Source organism: Netta rufina (assembly GCF_964035555.1).
Source record: "Netta rufina genome assembly, chromosome: 1".
Taxonomy (NCBI): Eukaryota; Metazoa; Chordata; class Aves; order Anseriformes; family Anatidae; genus Netta; species Netta rufina.
The window spans coordinates 9,630,397-9,647,310 of NC_140123.1; the positions used below are offsets into that span (position 1 = coordinate 9,630,397).

At 39.8% G+C, this 16,914-nt stretch overlaps 1 protein-coding gene across 1 annotated transcript in view; it reads right to left on the reverse strand.

Annotated features, from left to right (window-relative positions):
- NOX4 (NADPH oxidase 4) overlaps positions 1 to 16,914 on the reverse strand; it is a gene marked incomplete at both ends in the record, with an annotated part of 107,809 nt that overhangs the window by 6,287 nt on the left and 84,608 nt on the right. The window contains 3 exons of the mRNA XM_084306601.1: positions 1,179 to 1,247; positions 1,779 to 1,887; positions 5,255 to 5,374. Of these exons, the coding sequence (XP_084162727.1) occupies positions 1,179 to 1,247; positions 1,779 to 1,887; positions 5,255 to 5,374 (298 nt within the window). The remainder of the gene's footprint in view (positions 1 to 1,178; positions 1,248 to 1,778; positions 1,888 to 5,254; positions 5,375 to 16,914) is intronic.

The following is a 16,914-nucleotide window of genomic DNA, read 5'->3' on the forward strand; positions in this document are numbered from 1 at the left end:
TGGAGAGTTGAGTTTAACACCCCCTTTGAGAAATCATCATCAGCATTGTAGTTCATGCCAGCTTTGTTCAACAGCCACAAAAGAAAAGTGACTTTAAAGAAAGACTTAAAACAAAGTTGACTTAAATAATAAATTCAGTAGCTGTTTGATACACAGGATCAGAAAACTTGCTTTGAATTGGCTGTCATTACAATCTTGCTGTGTCCTTGCAATGCAATCCTGCTTCAAGTTTCATTTTTAACCTAACCAGGTTAAAATTTTAACCACAGCAGGTTCACAATTAGATATTTTCAAGCACACCATTCAAAATGACGTATGTCATCCAGGCATTAAAGCTGTGGAGCGCTGTTCATAACTGCTGTAGCTATCACATCATCTAGAATACTGGATAGCATTCCTACCAGAGCTGGGAATGTTATGCTGTCTCTACCTGATACCAGGCAGATCAAAATCCTTTGGGCATGGTTTCTCACTGCATTTCACATTTTGTAGTAGTTGTTAGGCTTGGTCCTGGGCCCACTGCAGTGAATGGTAAAGCTTCCAGACGCAGCTGGGTAAAGAATCAGGCCTAGGTTTACATGCTAAATAATGTAAAATGAATATCATAAGCATCTATATCTCTGGGAGGAGATTCCAGGAGCTGAGGAAAGAGAACATTTTTGGGGCTGACAATATACGACAACTGGCAGTTAACTTACAGTCTCATACATCAAGCACTTTGTAACTTTTTTTGATATTTCAGGCAAACAAAAAAAAAAATCCAGAGCTTTTAAAAATAGCCATCTTCTCTCAAAATATTTGTTTTAAAGGAAGATTTGAGCTTGCATGCTGCTACAACTATCCTGTTTTGATTCTTAGCCCAGCAATGATGCAGATTTCCCATCAAACCCTGCCAACTGTCTGGTCTGTGGCCTGGCCTGGAAGGACCTCTTTCCTAGAAAAAGAAGATGTGGATTTCTGCCCACATATAATCAAGTTAAGGCTACTAGACCAGATTCTTTTATGCGGTGGGGATGGACTTGCTCTCTTGCCCTAGCAATGAATCAATCACTTGATCTTATGGCCTCAGTTCCTGTTTTTACCATCTGCAATAATTCTCTTTTGCATATGACTGACAGTTTGCATTGTCTGCTACCCCAAGGTCTAGTTTGGTTTACAAACAGCATTTAGCCACATACCTGTATTCCATCTGTTTGACTGAGGTACAGCTGGATATTTATATAGTCTGGTCGATTCTCTTGCCAAAGCTGGGAGGATGATAAAAACAGCTAGTGAAATAATATCCCTTCTTTAAAGGAAGTATAAAGTCACTTGTGCCTACTATGCTGATGGACTCAGGTTTCAGCATCACTGAAGTAAGTTTTTTAATGAAGATGTGTTTACATAGCACCCCTTTGTGCACTACGGAATGTTGCACATCATGCTGTGTGCAAAATATTATTTTAGAAGCCACATTCCTTTTAAAATCCACATTAAATTGTAAACCCCCTCCCTTCTTAATCCATCTACGAGCCAAAAGGCAAAAGGCCACTCAGACTCCTCAACCTGTGTGTTCCTCTTCCATCTCATAAATTTCACAGAAAGCTGTCCAGCAACACTGTGCAATGAAATACCAGTGTGACATACACTGGTTTATGCAGCTTCAAGCACTAATGGAGGCCAGGTAGCCTAGGCAGAGCTGAAGTTTGCTGGTATTCTTTATAGCATGCCATATGTGTTGTGTGGACATACCCTGCATTTATTACATTATTGGCATCCCTCCAAGCAACACCCGTTACCTTGTCATGCAGCATACAGAGCAAATCTGCAAACCAGCGGAAAGATTCAACATCCCTGCACACCCAAATGAAGTAGAGTCTTCTCAGCTTGTAGCGTTTCCAGCCATCACTTGAAAATGAAATGTTTGGGGAATTAAAAATTATTATTTTAAAAAGGCAACGTTAACTAAGTTGCTTCATATTCATTAGTGGAAACGTGAATTTCTATTAGAAGCCAACTGCTAAGTTGTTCTTCATCCTATGATACATCAGACACTGAAATGACCAATGTGGTCTATAAGGATGATTCTGGGAATATTAAATCTCTAATGCAGAGCCAACACCCCTCGCAGCTCCCTTTTCTGCATTAGGAAGTTGTCAACTATATAGATGATCTGGGCTGCAAATATAGATTCATGTATCATCATCAGACTTTTATTTCAAAGCAAAGCAGACATTCTAAGTTTAAGTGTATTATGTCAATTCTTTATTAGGTTTATAAAGCGACCCATAAGAGGAAAATATTGACAAATGCAATAATGCCAGGACTAAATTCTGCCAGTATATGTGAAAGGCTCTAGTTGATTATAATTAATACTGCAGCAGAGTCACAAAGACCAAATCAAATCAGAGCTCCATTGTGTTAGGCAACTGTGAGATATAATACAGTCCTCTGAAAATGCTGGTGGGTAAAATGCAGTCATGAACAGATTCTGACATTTCGCTTAGAAAAACAAGACTCTTATGTCAGATTTCTTATGCAAACAAAATGCAAATATAGCACAAAGGAAGTATTGGAATGAACTCCAATAGAAAATAGAAGTGAAAAAAAAATTCCTGATGATTAATGAGTTCAAACCAAACAAAAATATCCAGGAAGTCTTTTCTTAGTTAGCCAATGCTGTTTGTGTAGTTCACTGAAATGGCCAGTGAAAAAATTGTTTCCTCCTCCTCCTAAAATAATGTTCAGATAGAGAAGACCAACGAATGGCAACTTCAAATACCAGTCCCAGGAGCCAACTCCAGCAAAAAAGCTTCATAACACACCTCACCACTCCCACTGTGCATTATTTAAACTCTAAGGCTGCCAGCATACTCAGACATGGTATTGCACTAACAAATACACATAAAGGATGGCTCCAACCACTGTCTCACCTCTCCATGCTATTAACCTCCACCATAAGCATGAGGAGCAAGGACGGAGACATTTTCAGCAGCATGCCGCAGCTGAGAACTCACCTTTATGTGATCTCTCCCTTACAGAGAGAAAAACATGCACTAAGACTGGGAAGGAGTGTCTTTCAAGTCCTGACTTCAGCTTTTGTGTTTGTAAGCTGTTGACCTGTAGACTAGGATTTCTTCCATCTTCTTCTGTCTACCTCTAAGACAAACCCTTAGGAAGGGTCACAATCTGGTCAGATGTGACAAGATAACTACAAGCAGTAGCAAGGAAAATAAGTGCCTTTCATCATAAAAACAGACAAAAGAAGAAGAGAAAAATGCAAGGAATTTTGTACGGAATTGCTGTAGCTCAGTAATTCAGAGACAATCTCCCAGGTGCAGTCTCCCATTATAACCACATCCACGTGCAAATAATACTTCTTTCATTAAATATTACCAGTGCCCATAATAAAAGTTGTTATTTAAGGATCCTCCCATTGCAAGACACTAGCTTTCAAGCCACTAGCTTTTGTTAATGTAAGTCATGACTTCTTAAAAATAGGTGCAGGGTTCAACAGTTAAGTGCAGTCAAGGGCAGGGGCAGAAATTAAATTGTGCTCATACAACAGGAAAATAATTGAGCCAGAAACAAAATGCCTCTCCATCTCGACAGGGTTCTGATCTCCCCCAGAACTGCCTGTCCTTGACACAACAGGACTGGCCCCGCTGCTCTGCAGCGCTGGCATCATAAGGAAGTTTGCATTTTCACACCTGCCGATTTCTGCTTCTCAGCCAGGGTAAACACAACAGGCAGCTCATCCAGTACGCTTGTGATTTGTTGTAGATGTTTAAATACTGAGAATGAAAGCAGGCTGAGATTGTTACTTTTTTTTTCTAGAGTCACAAAATTATTCCCCAGCATAATGCTACAGTGCACATGAGGAAGACTGGCTACAAAGCCAGATTATGGGATTGGCTGCTTGGAAGTAATTTATGGCTTTAACCAAAAGCGTGGACTGCTCAAGTTTTTGGATGTTAAGCTTCTACGGCAATGTCTGTGCAAGTTCTTATGGCTTCTAATAACACTGTGGTTGGGGTAGCCATCTCATTAGCTGCTGTTGGCCCATCATTATGATCTGTGACATTTTAGCTAAATGCTGTCAAGGATAAACCATCCCAAGAAAAATGGTCAGCTTACCCATCTGGACTACAGGCTTTCAGCAAAATTGTACCCAAGTTTCACATTCTTTCTAACTTTGAGAAGATGATCAATACACTAATAGGAAAAGAAAATGAGGGAGCCCAAGATGGTCTTTGAGGGCTGCACTATAAGACAGATGAGGCTGATTATTTTCTGAAGTGCTCAGCATTGCCAGGTCCAGCCCAGATCAAGGACAGAAGAACGTGGATGGCATTTAAAATCCAAGTTTTAATTTTGGAGTTAGAGCTGGCTATTGGCATTTACATCTTAGAACAAATGCTTCAGCTGTGCACTGCAAAACCTTCCCAAAGGCAGCTAGCCTTTCTACACTTCAGAGAAAGATTGCTGCTTTGGTTGGCTGTTTATACTGTGCCTATGAAACAGGGGTGCTTAAATTGTGACTGGAGCTCTTAGCCAATGCTCCAGCAATAAAAATCAGCAGCAATCATAAAAGCAAGTCTACATCATACAGTGTAAGATTTGGTGGAAGCATGTTGCCAGTGTGACAGAGAAACAGGAGATGAAACTTTCAGTCTGAACATAATTTCAAAGGTTTTAATTTAAAATAAAGGGGAAAAAAGTAAAGAAAAATTCATACTTAAAATTTTAGAACTTCAAATAGAGTCAAACATCCAAACATGACCTGAATCCAAGTCAAGCCCATTCCTTTAAAACCCTAAGTTTACACTTTTACAAAATTCAAACAGAACTGGAGAGTTGCCCTGCATTTCCAGCAGGATTGTCATGACCTCCTGAATCTCAAAAACACACTACCATGGTGCGTAGCCTCCTCTAAGCAGAGACCAGGGAACAAATCTAGCTGAAGGGTCTGTGACTATAGCAATCAATAGTCGCAGGTGAGGCTGGTGGTAGGATATAAACACTAGTCCAAGTGTCCCAGCTCATGTGCATTAGTGGCACAACTCTGCCAGAATTCTTTGGGTTACACAGCTTGTATGAGATTATGTATGCTCTCCAGGGGACATCCCGGTTCTTTACCTCTCTTTAAGGAAATTCACTTGTGTTTTGCTAGTAGAAGTTTTGAAATACTCTCAAACCCCATCTGACATGCACTACTACAGTAAATTGCAGGGTGGAGGTAAGAAATGGATTTTAAAAGCTTGAGCTCACTTACAGCAGTGTGTTGAGTACTGATGCGAATGGCGTAACTCCAATACCACCAGCCACGCAGAGGCTGACCTCATAGTTCAGGGATTCCTCAAAGGGACTTCCAAAAGGTCCATCCACATACAGTCTTCAAGAAAAGCAAAAAGAACACTTTTAGAGAAAGCTGCAAAAATCAAAGGAGAGAGTGAAGGCAAAGAGCACTGGAATTAAAATTCTACAAAGAATTTGTTTCAATTTTTTATTACTCCTGGGATGCAAACTATGAAAACCTTTGTGCTTGAAAGCTTGATGTGGATGACTGTGGAGAGAAACCAATGTACAGGTGGCATGAAAAAATTGTGTCAGATAAAATCTCCTGGCACATTCCATGATTAGACAAGCCTTTTTAAATCAAAGCAGTGTAAATGACTTAATTATTACTGTCCTTTGTGTCTGGTATTAGAGGGCAAAGAAAGTGCTCCACTGGAAACAATAGCAGCTCGGTGGGTCATATGCAGGAAGACAGAATTTGGCTAGCCGTGCTTAGAAGGTTCCTTGAACATCAGAAACTGCTGAGATGGACAAAGGGTACAAACATCTATTTCTCCTGGCTTCTCATAATGCTTTTCAAGGACCTCCAGAAAATAAAGAAGTGATATTTATCCATCCTGCAGTATGTAAGAGAAATGAATTACCACCTGTCTACTCCTTCACTTCAGGTCCAGACTCTTGGGAATGTGATCTATCACAAATATATACCTGAAGAGGGGAAAAAAATCAGAGATGTACCCCTTTGCCTCATGCCTCTCATTCTTAAAATAGTTTTGTCTACCTGTTTATAAAGATCGCTTAAGAGACTGAGTTCCATTTCCAACCCATTCTGAGTATTTCAGAGACTGCTGAAAGGTCAGCTGACTGTAACTAGAAAACAGGACTTTAGGCAACTTCACAAGTTTGACCTCCAAATATTCACTACTCTGCTGAAAGTCTGACCAAGGCCACCCACAGACACACCAAAGTTTACAGACAGTAATTTTTCTACTAAGATTCACATAACCCCCATTCTATCTACATAAAAGCAAGTGCATCTCCTGGCTGCAGTAATAGATTAATCTTTACAAATAATTATGAAGAAAACTTGAACAATACATTCCATTAAGGTGCATTCTGTGTATGAATGAATTACTGGATCATCACGTTTTAGGTAACCAGTGGGACCAGCGCTGTGCTCAGCAGCTCAGTGACAAAGTATTTGCTCACAGCAAGGCTGAGTGAGATCAACCTTTGGCATGACTCCAGAAAAAAGCTCCAATATATACGTTTTTATACATACTTGTGCAATTATGCAACCAAGCTAGGCACAGTGTACACCTAATAAATGGACATAGGCTTCTCCTTTATAGCATCAGCCAGAGACTTAAACACTGAAGAGGCGTCTCTTTTCCCAGACAATGTCTTCCACCCCTTACCTGATTCTTTCCTATTGAGGGCTGGCTGTTAGTTATAAATTAACATCTTACAGCCTGATTCCCTTTCTTTTAGCTTTGTGGTCTGACCATTGGCATCTTACCAGTCAAGTCAACATCTTGTCTGGGTTATCTTCAGCCAATATAGTCCTCTCTGGGAAATTTCTTCCAGACCTTTGCTATTACCAACATCTCAATGCCTTTTATGTTAGGCTCCTTCTTGTCTAAAGATGGCTAACTACCTAATTTCTGATGGATCTAGAGATAAATGGCTGATCCCTATCTATGCTCTGTCTTATAAACTCCTTTCTTGGGTCTTGCTGTCCTACCTGGAGAGAGAAATAGAAGACAGGGGGCCACCCACACCTATCATCAGAAGGCATGAGAACTCCTGGCAATAGCATATAGTTAAAATGCATCTGAAATTCATAACTAATCGATCTGAAAACTAAATATGCTTATACTTATTTATGTCTTTATATTCTGAAGTCACTACCATGTTATCTTATTTAAATAAGCAGCAGGGGCAATGTAGAGAAACCCAGCATAGAAAGCTGTGGTCCAGGGACATTTTGAGAGAAGGCCACAAATGTTATGGGTCTCAGATGTGTGTCTCAACATAGATCTGATTTGGGGATCTCTGTGTGGGCAAAAAGGTGAAAAATCTGTACAGGATTACCAAGACCAGCAACTGAAATCCACTGCCAATCCTGGCATACCTCTTATGCATATGTTACCCTAAACAGGTCCTGCCTGGAAGGTCCTGCCTGGAAGTGAAATTTGGAAAATCACTCCCTATGGTACTAAGGATATAAGTACAGGCATGAGGGAAATCTCTTGCACTCTACATATGAAGCATTAAGTTTCATTTAGATATACAGGCAAAGCCAACATTTTGGGGGAAAACAAGCAAAAAAAAAAAACAAACACAAACGCAAACCAGCAAAGCAGATATTCCCAGAAATGTCCACAGCTGATCTGACTATAGTCATACTTTGTAAAGGTGCCACTTTGCACTTGAGCCTGCTTGAGGACTACCTCAAGTATGTATGCCTACTCTCACATGGGACTAAGCAATTCCTGGAAAGTCTGAGTGCCACTGAATACCACTAATGTGATCATAAGTTGAAACATGCAAAACCTCCAAACCAGACAAGCACGTGTCCTATTCCGTGCCAAAAATTCAAGAAACAAGCTTCAATTAAACATGTATTTTGATTAGGCTGCTTCAGTTCATGGCCCATTAGCCAAATCTGGCCTGCAAAATATTTTTATCTGCCCACTGGTTCTTTCTCTGAGGGGGTGAGGAGCAGTTGTTTGGACAGCAAATGCAGTCAGAGGAGCCAAGGGCTTCCTGCTGTGCCTGCATGTGGCCCAGCACAGAACAGCCAGAAGTCACCACTTCCAACTGCAAGAAAGAAAAACAGGGAAAAAGCTGGAGAAATATTGCTACTGCATTAGCCCACTCTACAAGACTTGTAGAGGCTGATTCCAAGGATAACATAATCTCCCTGGATGATTTTGTTGAATGGATGTCATAAACACGCTATTTCACCCCAGCATGCTATGGAAATAATTTATAACGAAAAGAAATGTGTCTCTGATGCCCTGATGGAGGTGGTCTGTTACGGAACTGATCCTTCTTTCATTCAAGTCAGAGGAAGGAAAAAATCAGATGCCATATAAAGCAGTGCGGTGAAGAACAGAGCACTGATTCAGCCATTGACTTGTGCAGGGATTATGCAACTCTCACTTCCTGTCAACATGCTCTTCCTTTCGTCTGGTAGAAAGGAAAAGTTCTGTACAGAAGTGGCTCATTATTGCAAATGAAATCTCACAGCATTCAATAAAAAGACAGATGAGCCAAGGGAAGTAGGATGTCTTTTTGTTTCTTGAGTTATGTCCCAGATATATCACACTACTATATTATGGTCTCCCCCCAAGCTTTAATTTAATTAACATGAAGGAAGGGAATAGAATTTTAGTAAAAGTTTAGAAATACGCCCTTCAGGCAAACTTATTCAAATAACGAGTTGTTCTTTTCACATGTATTCATTTCTTGTCTTTAGACTGCTTCCAGTTATTCTGGCACAATTTCTCAGCTCACAAACAGAAAAAAGCCCTTCAAAACAGAATGCATCACAAAAACCAGCAGAGCACAGTATTAAACAGAGTCTTACAGATAGCTGGTGAACGTATTTCCTGTTTAAAGCCCAGTACAGCAGTACATAAGTATTCCAACAAGCACCAAAACAGCTTTTTCCAGCACTGGGCAATGCATCTGCAGTAACACGTGGCTATCCCTAAACCAATGGATGCTGTCCTGGGGACAGGGGCAGCTGCACTGCTTTTGAGACCCTACTTGTCATCTTCCATCAGGAACTGCAGAGTGATGTTTGAGACACCTGCCCACACCTCTGCTGGACTTCGAAAAGCTTAGTGCTTGCCTTGTATTTCACTGCTCAGCTGCAGCTTTGGGAGCTACCGCGAGACATTATCACGGATATTAGTGGAATAACAGATGGATAGGGGTGTTAATTCAAGAGCTTGTAGGAAATTTTAATTAAAGAAGCATCGGCATTTGCAAGCTGAACAGAATGACTGGATACTAAGTGCTGCACAAAGCACAGAAAGTAAGTCCTCATCTGACTGAAGTCAAAACTCTTGCTAACGTCCACAGAGCGCAGATTTCACTGAGCAGTATATTCAATATCCATGGAGCAGTAGTCAGTTTGTTGCTAAGACCCAAGTGTAGATATCTTTGTATAAAGATATACTAAGTCCCCAGTACAGTCAAAAGAGATGCAGATTAATCTATTCAGGGTGTGATGAACTGCTTGCTCTGTGTCTACTGACTGTACTGACTCAATTCAACAGGTCCTTGGAGATAGGTGTCCTTCTGAATGGCTGCTAAAGACCAGGCAGACCTAAAGTGGCATCAGACACCTTGCCTGAGGCACCTGAAGCCAGGCACAAATCTCCACGGAGGTAACTGGACATCAGATACCCAGTTCGCACACAAACACCTGCATTTAGGTATCTTCAGCTGGAGCTGAATTCCCTGTGAAGAGCTGGTGTCGTCCTTGGATTCAAAAGATTTTGGATAAAGTTCCCCAAAATCAAAACAAAACCAAGTGAACAACCCTCTTCCCACATTTGTTCTCTTTAACTTGCTCTACCAAAACCTCAGCTTGGAACCACCATGGTGGATACAGCCTCAGACCTCTAAGGAACTGAATCTCTGCTGGCTTCAACTCTCCTTGTGCTCTCCTGTGACTCTAACTCCTCTCCCTTCTTATGCACCAGAGGGATGCCACCACCTCCCTCTGACAGCCCACAACATCAGCTCCCACCCCCATGCGATAAATATTCCAACAAGCGCTTTCATGTTCCTCCCCCACTGCCCTTCATGCCTGGGAGGAAATTTCTGTAAACATCTGCAGAGCTATTTCATTATCTCCCTTCAAACTCCTTCTTAAGGCTCCTCTCCTGGTTTCTCTAATATCTAAAAAAAAATAAATAAATAAACCAGAAGTTTACAGCAGTCAGTCTGCTGACTTGCTTGCCATAGCTCAGTTATATTCTGGTCCAGTACCGTTTTGCCCTTTCCCTGAATTTTGTTGTCTGATGGTATCCATCTGTTGTCTCCTGTTCTTCAAGTTGGCATTGATTTGGTCAGGGCAGTCTCTGCTGTGTGGCTGGGCATTATCAGGAGGGCTTCCTGATGTATGGTTCTTTAGGGCACTAATAATAATGCAGATAAATAATACTGGAAACCATCCAATTCTGAAACTTATATGTGAGGAAATCTTTCACATGCTAGGCTTGCATAAAGCAAAATGGACTGCTGAAGTCTTCCTGCACACTTTGGACCCAGGTCTCAGTTCACAGTTCTTTGTAAAAACATAGTTACAACAAATTTTACTTTTCAAAGACACTGTACTTACTAATATGCAATATTTTCAACCATTTTCTGCATCAAAAATCCAGACAGCTGCTTCATCTTTTGAAGTCATGTCAATATTTAAACTTCAAATAATAAGCATATACTCTGACATTATTTTTCCCGAATGCTTGTGATCGTTGAAAGCATTTTAGTACCAACATCCTTTTACAGCTGAAGAACCAACACTTGAACAAAGTATGACATCCTTGGTTTGGATGGATTTCCAAAACTACTATGGCTTTTCAGGGCTTGTAAGTGTAACAAAATGTGACATCTGGCATGTGAGATCAGAGGTTCCCATGTGTTCTTCTGACATTGTGAAGGACGATGTTTTCATTACAAAAAACAGCACTCCCTTGGACAAGTAAGCTTGTAAAACCCAGTGGGTCCAATTAAATTTATATACTATTTCGCACGAGATTGCAAAGTGTTATCATTCTAATTCAGATTTCATTAGGCATCATCTTTTTTTAAATATCATGAGCTTAATTTATGATCGCACACTTTTTTTTTTCTTTTCAACTTCAAACAATATTTTTAAAGTGTACTAGAGCTTCTAGAAATTTTCTTTTCTCTTCCATAGCAGTTGCTTCCTTTATCTGTTGGTGCAACAACCAATTGTAACAAGGTAGATGGCTTAAAAAAATACTGAATCATTTATTACCAGATTTTCTTCTCATAGTAACATGGCAATTTATCATTATTTTATTTAAGTTCTAGTTAAGCCATTGGATTTAAATATCTCAGTACCATTGATTTCTCCTTGGTTAGGTAAAACAAAATGAAATCATCTGTTCTTCAGGTTAGTATATCCTCAAAAGCCCAGGGATGACTGAAGAAGAATTTCCATCTGAGATGGCACTTCCACTGAAGACAACAGAAAACAGACACTACTGATGGACACCCTTGCAAGTATGGCTATTCCTTCTTCAGAACTTCTATAGCACTCTACAACTCTGCAATTTAATATTGCTTTCTCTCAGACCAAGTTATTTTTCCTCAGAACTGAATAAAATTGTCTAAATATTTCCCAAAAATATTTATGGACAGGCTGTGTTTCTCATTGCTGACTATCACAGGAGAGAAGCATCAGTTTAGACCATTCACTTACTTCATTAAAAAGGTGTGTAAAACCGTTATAAGAACTACAATCAAGTATAATTATGTATTCAGACAACTTTGTTCTCTCAAAGAAGTACATGTACTTTCTGTACCAAATTCTTGGTTCAATATTCTTAATTAATGTTACATTAATTCTTCTCCATGGCAGCCTTTTTACTGTCATTTTTATAAAATGTTTCCAAAATGTATTCCTTTGATTAAAGATCACACTTGATTTAATTTTATTATAAGAAGAAATCCAATTTTCTACTTACTTCGTTAACAATTATGGTAACTTTTATGAGGTGCCTTGCCTCTGTAAACTTGTCTCCTACCGATTCTGCCTCAGCTAATGAAGAAAAACAAAAAGAAGAGTATTTGTAATGTCTGTACTGCCTCTTTTTAACTTGACTTTTGAAAATTTAGTTTATCATTGGGTGATAAGATACTGCTTCGGACCAGCAGCAACAACTAGGTTGAACATGTTGGTGGCCAGGTTTCACCCCAACTCATTCAATGCCAGCACAGGAGTTATCTGCCCATCTCATGGTATCTTTGTTTTGAAGTAGTCAAATTCCATATTCGCTCTTTTGTGTCTTAATAGTTGGAGCTTTTTCTTGCCTGTATTGGTGCCATTGTTGGCCATTACAGCATTGCCATCTAGCAGACAGCATGGGTCCTTCTCACAGGGAGTGCTGATGTTAGCACTGAGCCCTTTTCCTCCCTTAGTAAATTATAGTTGCTAAGATGGGATTTCCCCTTTCCCTGTGTCAGTGGAAATGCCTGCAACCTCAGTGTCTCAAGGGTACTGTGGAATACCTAAAGCAACCAAAGGAGCTGGATTGCCAGCGTCAGGTGCTGATTCAAGTTTTTCGCACCTCTAATTATTACATATGCTTTTTTGAAGCTTTTAACCAGTGCTAGAGGTCTAGCATAGTTCCCTTAGCCATTGTTCAGATATTTTCAAATTAAGTTTCAAAAGAGAAAAAAAAAAAAGAAAAAAAAAAAAGTAGAGGAAAAGACTGAAATATTTACATGGCAGTTTTGGACTGAAGAAAACCTGGCAGTATATACATAAGACATAGTAGCCCCCCATGGAAGCTGCTTTGAGCTTACTTACAGATACATAAGATAGGAGCATACTGTATCAAAGGTCAAAATACATTTTTTGGTAATAGGCTGGGGGAAACAGCAGAACACTCTAACAAGACATCCACACTGCAAGTAGGCTTTCCCAAAAAAGCTCTAATACATCTTAGGGGATGGGGAAAGAAAAGTTGGTACCTGCTGGCAAATCTTAAGGATGACAAGTGAAGAAATTAAAAGCCTGGCTAGATAGCTGGAGAAACAAAAAGGGAGGAGAGAAGAAGCTGACTGGTGTGCCAGAAGACACAGTTGGTAGCAAATCCATCTGAAGACAAAGTCCAGGAACTCCACAATCCATTCCAAACGCAGCTTGTTCTGGCTCTGGACTACATTAAGTAGAAATGAAGAATTAAAAGTGGGAATAAGCAGAAAGAAAAAAAGGAAGAAAGGAAGAAAGGAAGAAAAAGGATAAATCACACAACAAATCCTGCAATTTAAATGAAATAGTCAATCCTGGAATAAAATTGGATCCTCAATACAGAGTAAACCTGAGCAGAATACACAATATAGAGTGTGACAGATCCACGTGAAAAAATTGCCATGTCACAGTGTTGACTCTTTTCTGCCTTTGGGTGTACATTGTGTAAGCAAAGTAATTTAGTGCAGACACAAGCCCATATTTTCTCTGGAAAACTCTCTTTGCAAGGACATGTTTCTCATAACCACATTCTTTAAGGAACAATGCTCTCCATGAGCCTCACATCCTATACAGGATTGTTAATGTATGTGTCTATAGGGGTAGGTTTCCTTCAGTGCAGCTACATGAAGCAAATAAGCACTGGTTTGGGGGTCTGTAAAACATCTCTGCTTGAACTTAGCTGTCAGGAAGCCCACAGAGAAAATCTCCAAATATTGCCCTCACGGTTGAGAACTGAGGTCTGCAAGATAATGGAAAGGCAACTCCAAATGGCTTCCAGATGTTCACTGATGGTCAGAGAAGCTCATTTCCTTAGATGGGCAGCCTCTTATCTGGAAAGGGCTAGAGAAAACTTGCAAAGCAAAAATGGAAAGAAAGAACACCTGCTGAAAGCTAGAGGGAACCACAAACAGTTGCAGTAAAATGTCAGATTAAGGATGAGATCACTCAGTTTGGAGAAAGAATTTCTGAAGTCAATATAAGCCTAAAGATGATTGTCCATACAAACTCACAAGCAGAAGCTTATCAAGCTACCAGAGAATATACTGCATTACATCATAGATGAGCTCAAGCCAGCCCTGAACATCTTGACCTCTTCATTGTTTTCCTCTGAATATGCTCCAACTTCTTATTTCGAGTTCTGTATTTAAAGTGAATGGCCCATTATTGTCTGCAGTGTTCCAATTTCAGTCCTGCCAAGACTCTATATAATAGCATCATTATTCATAGGTGGTAGTGTCATTATTATTACCTTTCTAGACATACAAAGATAACTCTGTACAGCCCTCTGGTCTCTTAGGTTATTCAAAACAAAGAACTTTTAATCCCTTCAATTTTAAAATTCCTTCATGCTCTTCTCTTTCTGTGTACTGTAAGAATATCCATGATAACAGAGAGAATCTTATTTTTAGCATTTCTGTGAGTTTTAAGAAGCTGAAAGAGAATAGGTGACCCCGAACAAGACAGACGAGCAAAAGACTTTGCAAGAGATGGAGAGGGAACGAGTGTTTAAGTTCACACCAGGCACTTCAAATAACGAAATTCTTCTCATAACCTTTCCCACCTTTACTTTTCACAAATATCCTGAGGGTTGCAACCCACTGGGTGCGAAGCATTGCTATAGGGCACAGTAGCTAGAAGGCAGCGAGGAGAACAGAGGCTGGATGTCACTGCAGAACATATCTGGCACAGATTCAGGGTCCAAGACGAAGGCACCCTGGGGCTTTTTCTGTAGGCCTGATACCAGTTCCTACTGATAAGGCACTGTGAAGTTGCTCCATGAATGCACAGAGAAACTACAGTGTGTGTGTGCCTGGTCTTGTCGCTCTAGGGGCACATGGGAAATCTGACTTGTGAGATTTCTTGCATAAAATCAGTGTCCTGCAGCTCCGTGCTGGCTGCGCGGATCCCTGTCATGTTCTCTGTCATTGTGAAATGCAGATCACAAGACAGTGCCCCAGGCCTGACCTCAAATGACAGTTTTGATCAGTCTGAGAGGAAGAGAAGTCCTCCTGCCTTTTAGTCCCATCTCCCTGATCCACCCTCCTTTCCAGAACTCCATTCAATTCCTCAGCCATGCTCTTCCTTCTGCTGTACCAAGGTAGTAACACTTGCTCAGATTCCCACTTCAAAAGCTTAATTTAATAGGTTAAATACTCTGATACATGCAGACAAAAGGCTGCTACAAAGTGCTAAATACGATTCTAACATTTTTTTCCCCCAAGTCACTGTTTCTGCTTCAATTATGATAAATTGTCTCTTGGTGAACTGAAATTTCTGCCTATTTTGACTCATCTTACTTTTCTTTCACCCCTGAAATTTCCCAAATCATCTAGAAACTTCAATCCATCTGCTCTGAAATATACTATCCTCCCTGGCTCAATATCATTGGAGGATTTAATTAACTTGATGTTTACATTTCCCTCCTTGTCATTCATTACTTAATATATTGAAAACAACAGGTCCCAAGATGAATTGCTACATATCTGATACCTTACTCCATTTAAAACTGTCTGTGTGAGAATTCTTCACTGGCTGCCACCTGCCAGCGGCTGACTTTTTCATTTTTTCATTTTTCATTTGAATATACTGTGCAGAATTCAATATTTTGCTAAATAATTCTTTCTTATATAAAAAAAAAGTCTGATTACAGGACAAAGAAGTGGCAAAAATAACACTGAATTCTATGACACTGGGATTTAGTTCTGCAGGGCTGAAAGAGATATTATTAAGCAAATATAGACTATATAGTCTATACTACACTCATGCTATCTACTTTTTACTAGTCTTGCTGCTATGGTACTTATATTTGTAATTAACTACAGAAGGACATGGGCAGTACACAATGGATGAAATACCAATGCTGTGGGTTCTGTGCATCTACCAAACCTCATTTTTTCAAGATCTCATTCTATATCCATCAGCTGCAGAGTTTTAGGTGTTCCACATACCATTTACTTTCTTTCTGCTGCAGGGTTCCTTCAACTGTACATTTAACAAACTGTAAAGTAAAAAGAGGACGGATGAATACAGCAGCTCAGGTGATGTTCTGGGACTGAAAGACCTCAGATCAAACCTGCTCTCTGCTATGCCTTCCTCAGGAGAAGTTGGGCATGTCAGTTTGGTACTGCGTGACAGCATCTACCTGTCACAGAGGAATAATTAGATTTCTCAAACACAGCAGTGACCATCACTTCATTAAAAGGCTGTCGGGCCTATGGATACATTTATAATGGTGGTCATAAACCCAATCAATATACAGATGGCAGTATATACAGAATATACAAAAGGGAAGGAAGGACAAGTAGAGTGTTTCTAGAGAGTCATTGTTCTATTTTGTCATGTAACTGATGGCTTTTATCTGCAGACCTCTCAGATACATTTTAAATAAGGCTAAGTGATAGCTTCCAATCATTGAAGAACTCTTGCCAAGCCAAACAAGAGAGGGTAAAGATGACTGTAGATAAAGGCACCAGCCCTGTAATTTCTTTGTTAATTCTATTTCATCAGTTTGGTTAACCTTAGTTGGCAGTGTTCAAATACTTACTTGACTGAACAGTGTTTTTTTTGTTGTTGTTCTGTTGATTTTGTTTGTTTGTTTGTTTTTACCACCGATGACCTAATGATAATGAAACCATAAATAGTTTAGGAATGCTTTTGACGTTTTTTTCTTTTTTTTTTTCTCTGAGTATGTTTTATAGTGCAATGTCCCTTGAGTTTTGATCCTCTAAGGAAACTTCAGGGCAGAGAAAAACAGATCCTAGCCTCAGCAAAGACAAGACACACTTCTAATATTTAGACACACATTAATTATTTCAAGCACGAGTCTTCTCCTTGGACATCATAAGATGGATGGATGGACAGAGGGAAACAAGTCAAATTTAATTGTCTCT